Raw genomic sequence first — 19,346 nt, 5'->3', positions numbered from 1 at the left:
GGCTTTTATTTATTCATGTTTTAAAACATGAATAAATCACCAGGATTTTCCATAAAGCTGGAGAGTGATGAGAGGACAGCTGTGTTCATCTCCAGACAATGGGTGGTCAGTCCGACCTCCTGTTCTCACGGAGGGGGTCATGTGCGAACAGTAGGACAGGCTTTGTGCCTTTGGGGCTGCTATACAAGGACATTTGGTTCTGGAGGCAGTCTTACGGGCATACTGGCCTGACATACTACTGTCTATTATTCTTACTTCTAATATTTTAATGTTTTGTGGTTGCTAAATACTGTATTTATTATTATTAGAAGAGAAAACCATATTACACACACACACAAACACACACACACACACACACACACACACACACATATATATATATATATATTTCAGAGACTAAGGGAGAGAGAGAGAGAGAGATAGAAACATCAATGATGCAAGAGAATCCCTGATCGGCTGCCTCCTGCACACCCCACACTGGGGATCGAGCCTGCAACCCAGGCATGTGCCCGTGGCTGGAATCAAACCCAGGACCCCTCAGTCCGCAGGCTGACGCTCTATCCACTGAGCCAAACCAGCCGGGCCGTATTACACTTTTAGATCTTGGTTAACTAATAAGATGGAGTTGACTTATTTTTATTGTTGTCAGCAAATATTTAACAAGTGTTCACAGGGACAAGTAGCTCAAAATAACAAAACTAGTGGGGGGAGATAGACAATGACTAGAAATAGATGCCCGGTGGTGGTGGGTACGCGGAAGAACAGGCGATAGCAGGATGGGATCTGTTTTAGATTTGGTGGTCAGAGAAGGCCTTCCTGATGAGTGATGTTTGGCCAGAGGCCTGAGTGAGATAAGAGAGAGCATAAGTAAATATCTGGGGGCAGAGTTCCCGAAAGCAGAAGGACCCCAAGACCAAGGTGTGTGGAAAAGTTCAAGGAATAGCAGAGAGGGCAGGGTGGCTGGATATAGTGGGTGAAGGGGGGTGGGTGGGGTGGAGACATGGGCGGGGACCAGATCAGGCCTGGGAGGCGTAATAAGGACTTTGCTCTTCCTCGGAGTCAGAGGCAGCCATTGGAAAGTTCTGAGCCAAGAACTGGCAGGGCCCACTTACGTTTTAAAGTCTGGCTCTTCTGTGGAAAATTGACTGGGGAGAGGGGGTGGGAGGCGGGATGGAAGTAGGGAGACGAATTAGGAGGCTATTGTTTAAAGCGGCTGAACGAGGATAGGGACTGGGACCAGAGTGATGGAGGTGGCAGCGATGAGAAACACACAGGGTTGGGTTTATTGAGAAGAAATAGTGGCTCAGACAGCCTATTTCTGGATCCCCCTTAATGTGAAAAATAAAGATCCATGTTCCTTAAGCCACAATTATTTTGAGTTTTCCAGTTATAAGCAGCCAAACTTAACCCATCTAACTCGCCCCCTTGTAAGCCCATTCTTCTCCCATTCCAATAAAGGGTAATTTTATTCTATCGACTGCTCAGGCCAAAAACCTTGGAGTCAACATTAATGACTTGTTCTCTTTCAAACTGTACTCCACAAGTCTCGCACCCGCAGTTCTCAGGAGGGCTCTGAGGGACTACCCAAGGTACGGTCCTCATCCTCATGGTCCCACGTGGCTGCGGGAACTTCAGCCATCATATCTGCATCCGAGGCGACAGGTAGCAAGAAAAGAAGGGAGAAATCTTCCTCCCTTTCTTAGGAGATTCCTACAAGTCCACACATGCATCCTTGTATCTCACTGGCTGAAGTGTATGTATGTTTGAAGCAAGACCTGAGATATAGCTTGCTGTTTTTCCTTTTAAGTTCCTTTTTCGCTATGACATTGCATGAGTCTTTGAATTTGTCACATAATAAGTAAGCATCGTTTTCATAAAAGGTAAGTCTTAAAGAAAAGTTTATGCAGGAAGTCTGTCAAACGTCTTAAAATTGATTTTTGTAATCGAAACATTAATTTCAAACTTGGTCATGAGTAAAATTCCATTCTATTTTTTTTTCAGGAATGTTTTCTGCATATATTATAGATATAGATGATTTAAACATATGCTTTGAAAAGAAACATGAGTTATATTATACCAGTCGGTACTGAACAAACTTGATATTTATTTTATAATAAAATGTTTTAATAAAAATTTAAATAAATATTACACTTCTTACTCCATATATACAGTTGTTATAGTCTCATTTCTCAACTGTGTGACCTGTTTAAAAAATTGAATGCCTGTGTTTGAATTCACACACTACCGCTTACCTCCCATACACATTGAAGCCTGTGCCTTCAAGGGGTCTGCAGTTTATTGTTGGGACTCCAATGATGCAATAAGGCAGAAAATAAGTGCTCTGAGAGGGGCTTTGTGTGTTTGGTGTTTGGTTGGAAGGAGGAGCTGGCCTTTGGAAGAGAAGCCAACTGAGGTGAGCGTTGGAGACTTGGATGGGCCCAGTGGGAGTGGTCAAGGCATTCTGGATAAAAGGGAAGGAGAGGTCAGGTGAGAGAGAATATTCCAGTTCAGCTGTAGATGAGGTACAGTGGCACAATGGAAAGATCCTGGTATGTGGGGCCCAGTAGACCTAGGACTGACCCGAATCTGCCGCTTCCTAGCTGAGACCTTGGGAAGGTCACTTAGCCCATTTGGGTCTCATTTTCCTCATCTGTCTCCTCACAGGAGACAATACTGCCCTCTTGACAGGGTTGTTGTCTGTATTTAATGTACAGCAACCGCCACCGGCCGTGGTTTTCTGTGCTTCCATAAATAACAAGCCCTTCTTCTATTAATATATGGATAACTGATATTGTCCCTCATAACGTTTCAAGCTGTCAAATCTTGTCCTCATTAGCAGCATTTGATGTGAATTGTGTATTAAGCCTGATTCTGTTTCCCTACACGTACAGCAATGTGCTGAAAACCAGTGAGCGTTCCTACGGAAAAGCAGGTGCACGGTAAGTAACGAGGTGGAGGAAGGGATGTAACCTAGTGGTCTGGCAGTTATGGCATTTTTGCTTCCAGAAACCACCATGAAGGATGAGCCACCCTGGGGAAGTTCCAAACTCAAAACCCGCGATTCTTCCAGACACCCACCCTCTATTCCCCCTGTTCCCCTTCACTCCCATCACCGGGTTTGTCGAGTTTATGTCCTAAATAAAGCTGCATTCCCGGCCCAGACCCAGGCTCCTCAGCATTTCTTTGGGACCCCTCCTTAAGTGCCTAGCATCCACACTTGCCCCTTTCTCAATCCATTTCCCCCATAAAACAGTGCGAGTATTTTCAGAACAGATGTGATCACGTCCCTCTCCAACCAATAATCCTTCATTGATTTTGGATCCAGCCCTTTGGCTTCCCGGTTTCATTTGGTGCCTTTTTTTTTTTTTCCTTCTTTTTTAATAGCATCGTAGTATTCCATTATGTAGATGTACCACAGTTTTTTAAAAAAAAAAAATATATATATTTTATTGATTTTTTTACAGAGAGGAAGGGAGAGAGAGAGCTAGAAACATCGATGGAAGAGAGTCATCGAAAAGCTGCCTCCTGCACGCCCACCACTGGGGACATGCCTGCAACCAAGGCACATGCCCTTGACCGGAATAGAACCCGGGACCCTTCAGTCCGCAAGCCAATGCTCTATCCACTGAGCCAAACCGGTTTCGGCTCATTTGGTGCCTTCTTTCCCCTCGCCCTGGCTCCAGCCACCCTGCCCTTGTTTTGCTGTCTGGAAGGGGTCTTCCTCTTGTTTCAAGTCTTTGGCACAGACTCCTCCATCTGCTGGAAGGCTCTTCCTCATCTCTACAACCAGTAACTTCTTATCCTCTGCGGTTTTAATCATCACATCCTCCATCAAGCCTCTGATCCTCCTCCCGGCCTCATGTCCTCCCGGACATGGAGCGTTTCTCTGTCAGGGCCTTTTCCTTGTTGGAAAGTAGCGTTCATTTGTATGATAGGTTGGATCCTGAGTGTCCACCCCCAGTTGGAAGAACCATGAATCTCTGGCACCGAGGACAGGGCCTCGGATGCGGTAGGTGCTCATCTGACATTGTTGAGTCAGGATGGAGGCTTCTCTGGGATGCAGACCTTGGTGCTTCCTTCCACCACTCTGCCATTGTCTTCTGACTCTCTGAATGAGTTTCCGGAGGGCCTGCACCCACCCCCTTCCACAACTCCTTCATCCACTTTATTAATTTACGCATTTATTCAACCATCTTTCGCCGAGTGTGGGCGGACACCAGGCACTGTGCGTGGTGCTAGGACTACCATGGCAAAACAAACTACCATAAAGGATGAGCCACCCTGGGGAAGTTCCAAACTTCCTGCCCTCAGAGAGAAGGGGCACTCCGAAGGCTTTAGCCAGGAGAGCAACATGGTTGGGCCACTGATTCAGAAAGATCACCAGCTGCAGAGAGGAGGACCGATTGGAGGGGCCAGGTGGGAGCCAGGGAGACCCAGATGGGGAGCTGGTCCCGGGATTCAGACAAGAAATGAGGAGGCCGGAGGTGGTGGGGGAGAGGAGTGCTTACAGAAGGATACGCAGGTAGGCATCTCAGGCCTGGGAGTCCGGATGTGGGTGAAGGGAGAGAAAGGGGCCTAGGATAACCCCTAGAAGACCAGTTTGGTGTTGTCATCATTCCTCACACACAGGATGGGGAGGGAGGAAGGAAGGAAAGGCTGAGGAAATGAGTGTAGTAGAACTTGGTTTCCCAAGTCACTTAGTAGTTTCTGTTTCTAAAGTGATTAATCTGAAGCTTCATTCAAAAGAGATTCTAATGTTAAAAGTAACCAACTTGACTCTTTTGTTTGTTTTAAATTTACATATACAGTAAAATCCAGTGTACAGATCTCCAAGTTTTTAAAAAATATTTTTTATTGATTTCAGAGAGAATGGGAGAGGGAGAAATAGAATAATCAATGACAAGAGAGAATTACCACTGGGGATCGAGTCCACAACTTGCAACCCAGGTATGTGCCCTGACTAGAACCAAACCGTGACCCCCAACCACTGAGCCACACCAGCTGGGCCAGATCTCCAAGTTTTGAAAAATACATAGAATCAAGATATAGAACATCAGGACAATGCTCCAAACAACTGAGCCATCTGGCCAGGGCCTAATTTCTCTTTAACTCAAAGTCACAAAGATTTTCTTTTAGGTCTTTTTTTAGAAGTCGTAGCTTTGCTTTTTGAGCCATTTTGAGTTAATTTATGTATATCATGTAAAGTATAGGTTTAAGTTTTTTTTCATATATATATGTATATGTATGTATGTGTGTATATATATATATATATATATATATATATATATATATATATATACAGCTGTTCTAGTATGGTTTGTTGAAAGATGGAAGTTTGACAACAATCTATTGGCCATATATAGTTTTCCATATATTATAAACATTGCATTCCATTGATCTGTATGTGTATCCAATATCACACTGTCTTGATTACTGTCGCTTTACAGTGAGCTTTAAAAACAAGTAGGGACTCCTCCAACCTTTTCTTTTTCACAATTGTTTTGGATATTCTAGTTCCTTTGCCATTCCAAATAAATTTTTGAAAAAAATAGAATTGGATTTGGGAAAAATTGACATCTTAACAATATTCAATCTTCCAAAGCATAAACATGATACTCCTTTCATTTATTTAGATCTTCTTTGATTTCTTTCATCAGAGCTTTGAGCTTTGTTGTTTTCAGCATATAGAATCTGCACATATTTGTTAGATTTATATCTAAGTATATCATTTTATTTTATTTTTTAAAAATATATTTTTATTGAATTTAGAGAGGAAGGGAAAGGGAGTGAGAGAAGGAAACATCAATTATGAGAGAGAATCATTGGTTGGCTGACTCCTGCATGATCCTTCCTGGTGATCAAGTCTGCAACTGGGATATGTAACCTGATCAAAATCAAATTGTGACACCCTTGTTCATAGGTCTATGCTCAATCACTGAGCCACCACACCCAGGCTCTAATTATATAATTTTAAATGCTATTATAAATGGTACTTAAATTTTTTAAATTTCTAATGATGTGCTAGTATATATAAATGCAATAAAATTTTAAATATTAACCTTGTATTCTGTAATCTTGATTATTTTATTGACTAGTTCTAGGAGCTTTGGGAGCAGTGTGAGTCGATTCCATGGAGTTTTCCACATAGATGATCATGTTGCCTGCTAACAGAGAGTTTTATTTCCTCCTTTCCAACCTGTATGTCTTTATTTTTTTCTTGCCTTACTGCACTTGCTAGGATTTCTAGTATGATGTGAAATAAGAATGTGAAAAGCAGATATCCTTACCTTGTTCTTTTTTTTTTTTTTTTAAATATATTTTATTGATTCTTTTACAGAGAGGAAGAGAGAGGGATAGAGAGTTAGAAACATCAATGAGAGAGAGTCATTGATCAGCTGCCTCTTGCACACCCCCTACTGGGCATATGCCCGCAACCAAGGTACATGCCCTTGACCGGAATCGAACCCCGGACCCTTCAGTCCCCAAGCCGACGCTCTATCCATTGAGCTAAACCGGTTTCGGCCTTACCTTGTTCTTGATCTTAGAGAAAAGTGTACCCATCTTTTATTTAAGAAAGTTCCTTTCTATTCCTAGTTTAAGTTGGTTTTTATTCACTTAACTAGAAGCCCGGTGCACAGATTCGTGCACGAGTGGGGTCCCTCAGTCTGGCCTGTGCCTTCTTGCAATCTGGGATCTCTCAGGGGATATTGGACTGACAGTTTTGGCCTGATCCCTGCAGGCCAGGCCAAGGGACCTGCATCCCCCAAGGAGTCCTGGATTGCAAGAGGGCACAGGCCAGGCCAAGGGATCCCACCAGTGCACAATTGGGGCCAGAGTGGGACGCGGGATGTTGGCCAACTGGGGTGGGACCACAGGAGGGCCCCAAAGCATGTCTGACCCATTTCACTCAGTACTGATCAGCTGGACCCCAGCACCAGGCTAACCTAATGGTTGGAGCATTTGCCCCTTGGTGGTCAGTACACATCATAGTGAGCGGTTAAGTGGCTTTAGCATATCATTAGCATATTACACTTTGATTGGTTGAACGCCCTACCAGATGACTGGTCACTTAGCACATTATGTCTTTGTTTTTCAGGATCATATATGAAATTTTATCTCAAACATCTTTATTGGCTATTTGTAACTGTGCTCCATATTGGGATTCTTTGAGCTCTTTTTGTTTATTTGTTTTGTTTTAAAAAGATCATCTTTCAGTTATAAGATAAACTCTAGAAATGGTGGGAGAAGTCAGTTGGATATTATCATAATCATCACCTCTCATTTTCCAGTTGATTTGATTTCTTTCTCACCTTCTCATTCAGTCTCCACAAGTCCTGTGGGTTGGACACTATCTTTATTTGGAAGGTGAAGTATTGAGGAATCAGGGATTACTTGTTCATGTTCCTCAGCTTAATAATATCAGTCACCACCATTATAAAAATCATTCTATGGATTCCTTCAATGAAGGCCCTGACGTTCAGTGAAGAAAACCCAAACTTTGGACTCAGTTAGCCAATCTTTTAAAATTTTAATTAGACCCTAACCAGTTTGGCTCAGTGGATAGAGCATCAGCCTGTGGACTGAAGGGTCCCAGTTTCAATTCCGGTCAGGGGCATGTACCTTGGTTGCGGACACATCCCCAGTAGGGTGTGTGCAGAAGGCAGCTGATTAATGTTTCTCTCTCATCGATGTATCTAACTCTCTATCCCTCTCCCTTCCTCTCTATATAAATCAATAAAATATATTTAAAATTTTAATTAAATTAAAAAATGGTATTTAAATGAAATTCACTTAACATAAAATTAACTATTTCAAAGTGAACAATTCAGTGGCATTTAGAATATTTAAAATGTTGTATAACCACTATCTCTAATTCCCCCAAAAGTCACTATAGGAATTTTACAATTCCTATAGGAAACCTATCCCTGTCGTTCCCTCCCCTAATCTCTGGCAACCACCAATATGCTTTCTGACTCCATGGATTTACCTATTAAGGATATTTTATATAAGTGGAATCATACCATATGTGACCTTTTATGCCTAGCTTCTTTCACTTAGCATAATGAGGTTCCTCCATGTTGTAGCATGTATCAGCACTTCATTCCTTTTTGTGGCTGAAAATACTCCTTTGGATGTATATACCACAACCAGTTAATCCATTCTTCCATTGGTGAACATTTGAATTGTTTCCACAACAATGTTCTTTTGATATATACCTAGGAGAGGAATTGCTGGGTCATATGGCAATTCTAGATTTAATTTTTGAGGAACCATCAAACAGTTTCCCACAATGGCTGAACCATTTTTACATTCTCACCAGCAGTGTATGAAGGTTCCAATTTCTTCATATCCTTGCCATCACTTGCTATTTTGTTTTTATTTATTTATTTATTTAAGCCATCCCAGTGGATGTGATGTAATATCTCATTGTAGATTTGATTTGTATTTCCTTATTGACTAATACTGTTGAGCATATATTCATGTACTTGTTGGCCATTTGTATATCTTCTTTGGAGTAATGTCTATTCATCACCCTTGCCCATTTTTTGTTGTTGTTGGGTTGTTTGTCTTTTTGTTGTTGAGTTATAAGAGTTCTATATATTCTGGATACCAGACCCTATCAGATGTATGATTTGCAAATATCTTCTCCTATTCTGTAGGTTGTCTTTTCACTATCTTTACAACGTCCTTTGCTGCACAAAAGTTTTTAATTTTGATGAAGTTATATTTATGTTGTTGTTGTTGCTTGTGTTTTTGGCGTCACATTTAAGAATCCATTGCCAAAACCAAGATCACAAAGATTACCTCTATGTTTTCTTCTTCTAAGTGTTTATTGTGTTTAGGAAGTTGATTCATTTTTGAGTTACATTTTATATATGGTATGAGACAGGGGTTCCACTTTATCTAACTGTGATATCCATTCATCATCACACCATTTGTTGAAGAGAATATTCTTTCTGTAATGAGTGGTCTTGGTATTCCTACTGAAACTCTGCTGGCCATAGAGGTATGGAAGGCAAGCACTCTTGACTGAGAACTTTGGCAAATCACTTATTTTTGAACTTTAATTTTCTCACCTTGAAGATGGCCTTTCAAATTGTCAGGATAAAATGAGATTACATATGGAGATTGTCAGCATACTACCTGGCACATAGTAGGTTCCCCAGTGAATGTTAATTTTTTCCTTGTTTTAAGACATAGAGGCAGGGTAAGCAGTGTAATATTCATTACCTCTATTTCTTTTCCTTCCTCATGTCTCCAGATCACAGAAGACTCTTAGACTCAGAGAAATGTCCATTTTTGACATTTTCACAATGGTGAGGTGGAAAACATGATGGGGTGAAGAAGTGCTTAGCTAGATATTCTGGCAAGCATATGAAGTACTGGCCAGTCTTTAATAATTCAATCAGCATTCAATAAACATTTATCTAGTGTTGACTTTGTGCCAGAATCTGTTCTAGGTTCTGGAATTACAAAGGCAAAAGACTGCCTCTTCTTTTAGAGAGCTGTTAAATGTGTAGTTATAAAATGGTACAATAAGTTCCGAGATAGAATGAAGCAGAGATTGCTGTGAGAGTGTGCAGGAAGAAAACAAGTCCAGCCCGAGGATTCAGGGGAGGCTTCTGGGAAAAGATGACACTTGAGCTTGGTATTAAATGATTCATGGGAGAGAGTATGAAGATGGACAAGAGGGAAAATTGTTATATAAAAAAATCATATACAAAGCTATGAAGGCATGAATATATGTTTTCGGTTCTGGGAGATAGATAATACTTCAGGGTGCTTGGGACATAGACCAGGGCTAAGTGGTAGGTTGAAGAAATAGTTTGAATTTATTTAGATGGCAATTGGGATCTGTTAGACGGCTATTGGGACCTGTTAGATGGCTATTGGGATCATTGGTGTAAACAGGGAAGTGACATAGTTGGGTCTCTAGTTTAGAGATTAATAGGGAGACCTGTATGGACAATGAATGATAGTGAAGAGGATGAGGCTGGAGGTGGGAAGAAGAGTAGTAGAGAGGATAAAGACGAAGGAAGCAATAGATGATATATGACAAATAAGTTATGGGAGTATGGGAGAGCAGGGGCCTAGGATGATTCTCAGATTTCTGACTTGGGGGACTTGGCCATGGGGCCATTTACCTAGATAGAGACATTGGAATGAGAAGCAAAGTCAGAAAAGAAAATATGGTGCTTGTTTTTGCAGATGGATCCAGATGGAGCTATGCAGTAGACAGACTGTATGTGGGATTGGAAGACAAAAGAGAGTTTGAGCTGGAACAGGGGTGTATAAAACACACACACATTGTCTGGTTTGCTGAAGAGAAAAGTGGGTTTTATTTGTTTTGCTTTATTTTGTTCCTCTTTTTAAAAATTAATTTCAGAGAGGATGGGAGAGAGAGAGAGAGAGAAACATCAATGAGAATCATCCATCGGCTGCCTCCTGTACACCCCTTACTGGAGATCGAGCCCGCAACCTGGGCATATGCCCTTGACCAGAATTGAACCTAGGACCCTTCACTCTGCAAGCCAACACTCTATCCACTGAGCCAAACCAGGGAGGCTTATTTTGTTCTTGACAATTACAATAAAATATTAATGAGTTTTATTTTAATACTAAAAGTATAAAGAAAAATAGAGCTTATAATCCTTCTACTTAAATAACCCTTGTTGAAAGGGAGGGAGAATAATATATATTGTCAGAAAATACACACAGTACAGAAAAGCACAACATAAAAAAGTGCAGGCCAACCCCTAGTCTTCCATTCCCTTAACCACTTGTTAACACATTCTTGTGTTTCCTTCTAGGAAAACAAAATGCATATACTCACTGGATTCTGAATATCCCCAGAGGGGTCCTGCGATGTACAGTGTTTAAGAAGTCCATTTTATTGGGCAAGTTAACTTTTCTCGTTGCTTTGCCAGGCTTCACAAACCCATCTGACCTGGTGGGGCAGGTCCGGGTACTCCCTGGGGAGAGACAGGATCTCCATATTCCTGGCTGGTATGGGGGCTAGCTCAGGGTAGGTGCTCTGTAAAGAGTAAATGAGTGAACTGTTGCTGCATCTTGGAGACCTGAAGGCCTTTGTCTGCAGTTCTGGTTAGTTAAGCGACTTATTCAGCAAATGTTTTCAGAGTCTTGACTAAGTTTGCAGACTTGTGTGTGGTGAGGGATGAAGGGCAGAAGACTCAGCTTCTGGATTCACTGAAGTTAAACTGGGAAGGCCAGTGATCTTCCATCTTCTCACTTAAAAAACAAATGTTTTTATTGATTTGAGAGAGAGAGGAAGGGAGAGAGACAGAAGCACTGATGAGAGACATGGATCGGCTGCTTCCTGCATGCCCCCTACTGGCGGGTCAAGCCTGCAACCCAGGCATGTGGCCTGAGCAGGAATCGAACCCAGGCACCTCTTAGTTCATGGGTTGATGCTTTACCACTGAGACACATGGGCTGGGCCCATCTTCTCACTTTTTGAATGGGAAAACTGAGGTCCAAGTTGTGGTTATGATTTGCTGAAAGCCACAGGACTTGAAGATTCATCGGAAGGAGTATAAAAATGGACAAGAGGGAAGTGTTAGCATAGGAAATGTTATTACAAAGCTATGAAGTATGTAAGCCAGCACTGGAACCCCAGAGTGTTTGTGGGAAGGGAGGAGCACCCGGTGGGAGGGTTGCTAAGCTACACTTTCTCCTTCCTACCCCTTCCCCTCCTGCCATAAAAGTAGCAACTCTAAATCCCTAGGCCCATGTCGGCAAACTCACTAGTCAACAGAGCCAAATATTAACAGGACAACGATTGACATTTCTTTGGAGAGCCACATTTTTTAAACTTAAACTTCTTATAATGCCACTTCTTCAAAATAGACTCGCCCAGGCCGTGGTATTTTGTGGAAGAGATACACTCAAGGGGCCAAAGAGCCGCATGTGGCCCAAGAGCCGCAGTTTGCTAACCACTGCCCTAGACAGAGACCCGATTTTTCAGATGCCCAATGCAGGCCCTGGCCTGTGTATGATGGGCATGGTTGGTTAATATCTTGTACCTATTAGAGGGAACCTGGATTGTATACTAGCAGAAGGAAGAACACTGGACTGGGAATTGGGAAGCCTGGATTCTGTGCCAGCTCTGCAATACCCACCATACTGCCATGGGCCAGTCACATCCTCTCTCTGCTGCAGGTGGGGTGGGCCTAACTCCATCTCCAAGGTCCTTTCTACCATTATTGCTCTCTAAATGTCAGGGGCTATATTTAACCAATGATAGGAAATCAGATTTTAAATGTCTGTGATTCTAAAATCCTGGTTTTTGAAGATTCCAGGGATATGGTGTAAGGCATCTTACTTTGTGCAGAATCCTGTGTTGTGACACCTGACCACGTAATTTTTTTCAATCTGAGACCAAGGCCAAAGAGTGTGAAGCCAGAGAGGACCCTTCAAGCCCTCCCAAAGCACCACACAGTGCAGGAGGTGGGGGAGATGAAAAGCAGGGCCCATCCTCTGGGCCTCGAGGATCCTCCAGCAGCCTTGGCAGATATGCCGGGCCCCGGGTGAAATTCCCGGTTTTGCACCGGAAGCAGAGAAGGGAACTGAGCCACTGCTTCCAGTCGTCCTGAAATCCTGTTCTGTCCAGTGTTCTTCCTACACATTGGGCAGGGGTCTCTGGGACACCGTGGCCTGTGAGGGGAGCCCACGCAGGGGGCCCCAGATTCCAGGCTCTGGAGGAACTTAGAGGAAGACCCCCCAGGGCTGTAAGCTCTCCTGGGAACTCGCAAAACATCTAGGGTAGGCACTGGAGCCCCACCCCCGGGCAGACCCACAGATTCACTTGGAATATTTTCTCCTTGGGATCCCCGTGTCTGTTTTTGCTTGTTTGCCTTTTAATCTTGGAGTTCGAGACCCGCTGGCCGGACTTTTCCAGGTGAAAGACAGACACCACACAAACAGGGGCGTCAGGAAAGTGATCTGGGAGTCCTGGATTGGGGTCCCAACTCTGCTTCGAGCTCGCTGAGACATCTGTGTGAGTGAGCTCTCAAGTGAGCGCTCTGCGTTCTGCAAGGCAACTTGTAACGCACGTTCGCATCTCTTTCCTCCCCTTGAGCGGGTCCCACCCTCCCCATCTGAGGGGAAGAAAACTGACCGGGGACAGGGGACAGGTCCTGCCCCAGCCACGCGGAGAAAGGAGGACATCGCTGGGGTGAGCGGCTTCTCCCGGCGCCCAGTTCTCTCCGCCACAGTCCCAGCGGCAGCGCCCGGCCCCTGTCACCCGCGGCACCGCCCGCCCGCCCGCCGGGCCCGCTCTCCGGCTGGAGGGCGGCGGGCAGCGCAGGACGCCGGCGGCTCCGGCCTGTCAAACCTTCCGCCGGGCCCCGCCCAGGCCCCCCAGCCGAGGAGGCCCCGCCCCCGCTCCGCGATTGGCCACGGCGGGGCGGCCTCGGCCAGCCAGTGGCCGGTGTGGCTGTCGGGCAGGCCTTGGCCCCGCCCACTCGGGGTGCCGCCCCACAGGACGCCGGAGCCGTGGCGGCGGCTGCGGGGGCCGCGGCGCCAGTGGAGGCACGGCGAGCGGTGCGCCCCGACAGCCGCTGCGGCCGTGGCGAGGTGAGAGGGGGCGAGGCCCTGGCGCGGGGAGGGCGGGGGGGGGGGGGGACCGGCGCCGGGGCCGGAGATACGGGGATGGTTTCCCTGCGACGTCGGTCTCTGAGGAACTTTGGGGGAGCGTGGGAGTAGCCAGGGGAAAGGAGAGTTGGGGTCCCGGGCCCACTTTCCAGGAGGGATGACGGAAGGGCGGAGGCTCTGTGGAGAGGGATCCCGCGTGGAGTGTGAGACGGGGCGGCTGCACGGGCTGCTCAGGGTCTGAGAGGGTGAACCAGTGTGTGGTCCCCAGCGTGCGTTTGCGGGGTGCACGGGGTGCGGGGAGGGGGCGTGCCTGGGTGTGACTGACTCGGTGCGGGTCCGAGAGCGCGGCGTGTGCAGTTTCTCGGCTGCGCGTGGGAGCGGGAGTCTCGTGGCGCCTGTGCCGGGCCTGGCGCGCGGCAGTGGGCGTCCATCGCGGCTGAGGCGGCCGCGGGGGAAGCGCTGCCGCCGGGACCGACGGGCGCGCAGTGCGCATCCCGGTCCCCGAGCCCCGTCGCCGGCGTCCGGGCCCCGGAGGCCTCGTCCCCGCCCGCTCCCCGTCCCACCGGTGGACGCCGCCCAGGCGCTGTCCCCTCTCCAGCCTCAGTTTCCCCGGTCCTCGAAGGAGCGCTGGTTTCGGTGGAGGCGGGTTTGGGCGGGAGGGTGACGGGCTCCGGAGAACGCGCCGGGGCGGCCCGCGGCGGGGCCCCTCCTCGGCTCCCGGGGAGGAAGGCGCGCGCCGCTGCGGAGCCGCGCGGGGCCAGGTGCGTCGGTCAGGGTCGGGCCGGGGTGCGGTGGGCAGCCCGTCTTAGAGGGAGGATCAGCCGCGACCTGCCGGGGCGCGGCCCCGGGAGGAGGCGGGAGCCGCTCCCTTCATCCTAACGCTCCCGTGCCGTCTCTCCGCAGGAGCCCGGCGCGACCCCCCTCGGCGCGCCCCGCCCCGGCGCCATGCACTGCGAGGTGGCCGAGGCGCCCTCCGACCGGCGGCCGAAGGAGGCCCCGGGCCCCGGCCGCGGGCCCGCAGGCCTCGGCGCGCACATGGCCTTCAGGGTCGCCGTGGGCGGTGGCTGCTGCGGGGACGGGGACCCTCGTGACCTGCTGCCCCGGCTGTCGGCGCCCCCGCTTCGAGCCCACGACCTCCTCCGGCCCCGGAGCCCCCGGGACTACGGTCCGTCCAAGGCTGCCGTGGGGAAGGGTAAGTGTGGCCCTGCCAGCGTGCCGGGCCGGGGCACCGCAGCCTTTGCAGGAATCCTCCCGACAACTTGGTGGAACTTCACCCGGAGGTCATCATCTTCTCTCCAGTGGTTTGGTATTAGCTTGTCATTCTAAAGCGATGCCTGGATAAGAAGCATCTAATTTAAACTGAATTAGTTTATTGGAGGGAAGTGTGCCTAGCAAGGTCAGATTACATAATTTTGCTTATGTATGTTTCTGATAAAAGTTTTGTGAAACTTGTCAAAAATCTTCTTATAAATTGGGGTGAGTAGCCACTAGAGTCAGCCTTCTCTCTCCCTCCCTTTCTCTCTCTCTCTCTCTCTCTCTCTCTCTCTCTCTCTCTCTCTCTCTCTCCTAGTTAAAGGCATACTTTCAAGTATTCCAATCTTCATAAATAACAAAAACCCTCGGTTTCCCCATCTGTCAAGGAAGGAATTAATTATACCAGATGATTTCTGGATTCCTGATGGAAAATGTATGATCTGTAGATATAGCCTGAGTCAAGTTCCGACTTGAAAAATGGCTTTTCTGTACCTGATGCTTCAGAAGCACACAGTCTTTGGTAAAAAGTTGCTTTGCAATCCTCTCCCTCGCCCCAGCGAGGCCAGTGGGTTTAAGGTACAGGCCCCTGTACAGTTTGTGGGCTCAAAGTCAGTGATGATGCCAGGATTCTCATGAACATGTTCTCATCACAGTTAATTATTATTGAGTCATTATTTATAAGTTTCATGCTGACAAATAATTAACCAGAAATTGGGGAAATTGTTAAGGCAATGTGCCCCCCGCTCCCCACCTCCCCACGCCTGGGGAAGAAAACAAGGCTTTGGGCTTTCATTATTTTAGCATTTGGGACCTCTTGGTTCTTTCCAGGTGATTCTCAAGGAAGGCAGAAACAGCTTATTTTATTTCTCCTTTAGCAGCTTCAAAAAGGTAGGGCAGCTTACCTTTGGAGAGGAGAGCGCCTTCTGAGTAAAAAATACCCAGCTCCCCAGTTCAGGGATGGGCAAGATGAAAAAACATAACACAGTATTTTTTTTCTTTTTGATGAAAACACCTGACTTTGTAGGAGAGAGTTATTTCTTATTGTTTTAGATGTCAGTGTCTTTTCCAAGAGACAGAGATTAAACCTTAGATTAGAAGAAAGACATAAGAAAACCACCTTTAGAGTGTCATTACTGGATGACACACATGAAGTTCTCTCCTACTAGAGAGAGAGGAGTTCTGTGCGGCAGGAAGGGAGTAACATTTGCTGTCCTGAGCTCCCTGGCTCGCCCCCCTCCATGCACAACCCTCCCTTAAACACATACCCTCTTGCAACGTTTGTAGTCTCAGCAAATCTAGTGAATGCCTATCAAACAGCCTTTGTTCCTTTCATCTCGATGCCTTGTGTACTGATCTGACACTTCCATTCTCCAAAACCAGTTATTTTTATACACACGCCCCCCCCCCCCCCCCCCCCCCCCCCAATTAGAGATCTTTAAGTTAGGATTGTATTTGGAAAGTGCAGGGAGGATAAAGGGCCAGGAGGAAGAGCCTCTTTCCTCCTACCATAGAAGATGATCTTTCTGGCCATGCATTTTGTAAGAGGCTTCTAAACTGTTTTCTTCAGTCTCTGGCCAGGCTGGCAGGGTGGGATTTATTGTCCCCGTTTGAAAGATGAAGTAACGAAGGACTGGGGGTGGGAGAACGAGTCTCATGGAAAAAAGCTACCCAGCAGGTCTAGCTGGGGTTCTCTGGCCAACCCACTGCTCATGGACCTGGGCTTGGGGAGGCTTCTAAGAGGTTTCTGACCCAGGCTCTGACCCAACTTCTTCCTCTAAATGGGCCTGAGTGGAAACCAGAGCGTCACTGGCAGCCCTCTGCCCCATTCCCACCAAAATATCCCCCAGACCACGCAACCCTTTGAATGTTTGGTGCTGAGCTCCAAGCCTGGGGCTTATTGGAAACAGATAGAAATACCAATAGGAAAATATTTATTGACTGTGCTGGGAATTGTGAGACCTTGCCACGGGTGATCCGAGAGGCGTTGGGGGAAGTGATTTTACTCTCCGAGCCTTAGTTTCCTCGTCTGTGAATCTCGCGGGAGACTTCCTTTGAAAGACTGAGGAGAGAGCATTCGTGAGAGTGTGAAAGGGCTGCCTGCGTGCCTGGTTGGTTTGGGGGATTTACTCTCGTAAATGTATTTAACGTTCTCCACCTTTGGTTTTTTATTAGCGCGAGAGGTCATAATGCTTACCTCCCAGGGTACATGAGACAATGGCTGCAAGAACGCTTTATAAAAAAGGTGGGAGGGGTTTCCTTTATTAATTCATGCAGGGCACCAAGCTGGAGTCAGTGATACTTGCGGTAACGGAGACAGGGCGAAGAGGGAGAAAGGTTTGATTTTTAAAACATTGAATGTGAAGAGCCATACCTGGTGTGCTAGCCAGAGGGAGCGGAGAGGAGCCAGGCCTCAGGTCTTGAGTGGCCACCCCTGCCCAGGGACCGGAGAGAAGACAGTATTGCCTGGTCTGGAATCAGGTTTCAGACGATCTGCCTTGTGCCTTGGACAGACCCTAAGCCGAGGAAGGGAGCGTATCCGTCCATGCTGAGGTCCTCTGCGTTTCCAGGTCTGGAGTCAGGAGGCGTGTGGGATGGTGGACTGACATTACCATCATTTACACTAAGAATCACGCTCTGTTTACGGCAGAGTCCCGTTTATCCAGATCCCAAACAGCTGGAAAGGCCAAATTACCAGATGCTGTGTTTTCCTTTTTTATTATTAAACACCCAACACTCTGCTTTTGGAAGTCCTGACAAGGAAAGAAGGTAAACATCTGGGCTTTGAGGAGGCGGTCAGCTTTGTGGCGATGGCCTGATGACTCTCCTTCCCCGAGCACAGAGCAGTTTTCGGTGCGTGTTCCCGCACACCCTCTCATCTGCCCTCACGCCAGCTGTGCTCTGCCTACCTCGTGGGCTGTTCGGGGGAGCAGACGGAGAAGGCTGCAGAGTGCCAGGCAGATACTGGCTCTTATTACTGCGATCCCTGTTGTATAGAGGAAGAAGACACTGAGGTTCTAGGATGTGCTCAAAGCTACAGACAGTGAGTGGCATTTTTTTAAGGTTTCCTGCTTCCAATATTTGTTTCTGTTTCTATAGCTTGTTCCTTCTACATGCGTGTGTTGTCGGCCGAGAGCTGGTGTTCACTACAAGCTCCAGATTGTGCCCAGAGAATTTAATATATTTTGCTTTTGATATTTTTAGAAATGGGTAACTAGTATCTATGCCATCGTCTTAGTTTACCAGATAATTCTCTTTGTCCAGAGTTGCTCTTCCCAGACCAAAACCAGATAATTCACAGAGACTCACTGGGCCCTTTCATCACTTGTCTGAGGCTAGACACGTCCTAGCAATAAAAAGGGGGCTGATGATCATGACAAATGTGGATTCTGCCATTAGTAAACAGCCGTCATAACATGGCTGTAAATGCCAAAAAGAAGTCAATCTTTTTCTCTTTCTTTCTTCCTTTCTTCCTTCCTTCCTTCCTTCCTTCCTTCCTTCCTTCCTTCCTTCCTTCCTTCCTTCCTTCCTTCCTTCCTTCCTTTCTTAAAGCTAAAACACATGCACATACATTTTTAAAGGAAAACAAAAAAGGAAAGCAATTATAGGTTGTGTGCATGGGTGTTCGGGGCTGCTGGTGGTAGAGAGTAAGTATGATGGTTTTGGTGGTGTTACCTGGTAGAGTTTCTTCATCTGAATCAGAAGCCACCCTGATCTGATGTTCTGGGAAAGCCGTGGAGGGGCTAGCACGTCTGTAACAGAAAGGTATGAGTTATTTTGAAAGCATTTACCCCCTCCGGCTCTGGTGGGCAATTTGCTTGCATTTCATCCATTTTAAAGTGCTGGTCCTGTGATCCGGAAATAATCAGATCCAAATTTTTTTCAGTGCTTGAGATTTCAAATAAGGGGGAGAAAAACCTGCTGGCCAAATGTCAGGCTCAGTGAGACAAAGAGAAACATGTATGTGTGTGGGTAGGCAAATGAGATAGGAAGATGTTGTGGTCTACAGTCGTAATAGTTACATATCCAACAAATCTTTTGTAGACATATAGTGGAAATATAATTCCCAAAGATTTCCTAAGAATCTTGTTTGGCTAGGATTTCTCTCTCCTTGCCTCTTCAGCCCTTTAGAAGCTAAGATCTGGTGTACAAAACAGAAGGGGGAGTATCCTGTGAGATTGTAACTTAATTTTTGTTGTTTCTGAGGTCCCAGGAGGGTCCCTCTTAGCTGTGGAAACCTATTGGTAGGCTGTGTTGCTCTGTCTGTGATTAAAAAAATGTAAGCTTCTTGCCCTGGCCGAGTGGCTCAGTTGGTGGGAGTGCAGTCCTGTACACCAAAAATGTTTCCGGTCCACTTCCCAGTCAGGGAACATACCTAGGTTTTGGGTTCAGTTCCCAGTTGGGGTACATATGGGAGGCTACTGATTGATGTTTCTCTCTCATAGTGATGTTTCTCTCCCTCTCTAAAATCAATAAAAACA

The 19,346-nt window shown here is 46.5% G+C and overlaps 1 protein-coding gene across 1 annotated transcript in view; it reads left to right on the top strand.

The window, feature by feature from the left end:
* Positions 1 to 13,491: 13,491 nt before the first annotated feature.
* GLIS1 (GLIS family zinc finger 1) overlaps positions 13,492 to 19,346 on the top strand; it is a 220,128-nt gene continuing 214,273 nt past the window's right edge. The window contains exons 1-2 of the mRNA XM_036446838.2: positions 13,492 to 13,596; positions 14,518 to 14,806. Of these exons, the coding sequence (XP_036302731.1) occupies positions 14,560 to 14,806 (247 nt within the window). The 5' untranslated portion in view covers positions 13,492 to 13,596; positions 14,518 to 14,559. The remainder of the gene's footprint in view (positions 13,597 to 14,517; positions 14,807 to 19,346) is intronic.

The sequence above is a fragment of the Pipistrellus kuhlii genome, unplaced genomic scaffold (genome assembly GCF_014108245.1).
Source record: "Pipistrellus kuhlii isolate mPipKuh1 unplaced genomic scaffold, mPipKuh1.p scaffold_m20_p_2, whole genome shotgun sequence".
Lineage (NCBI taxonomy): Eukaryota > Metazoa > Chordata > Mammalia > Chiroptera > Vespertilionidae > Pipistrellus > Pipistrellus kuhlii.
The sequence above is the reverse complement of the archived record's forward strand: the minus strand, read 5'-3'. Positions and strand labels throughout refer to the sequence as shown.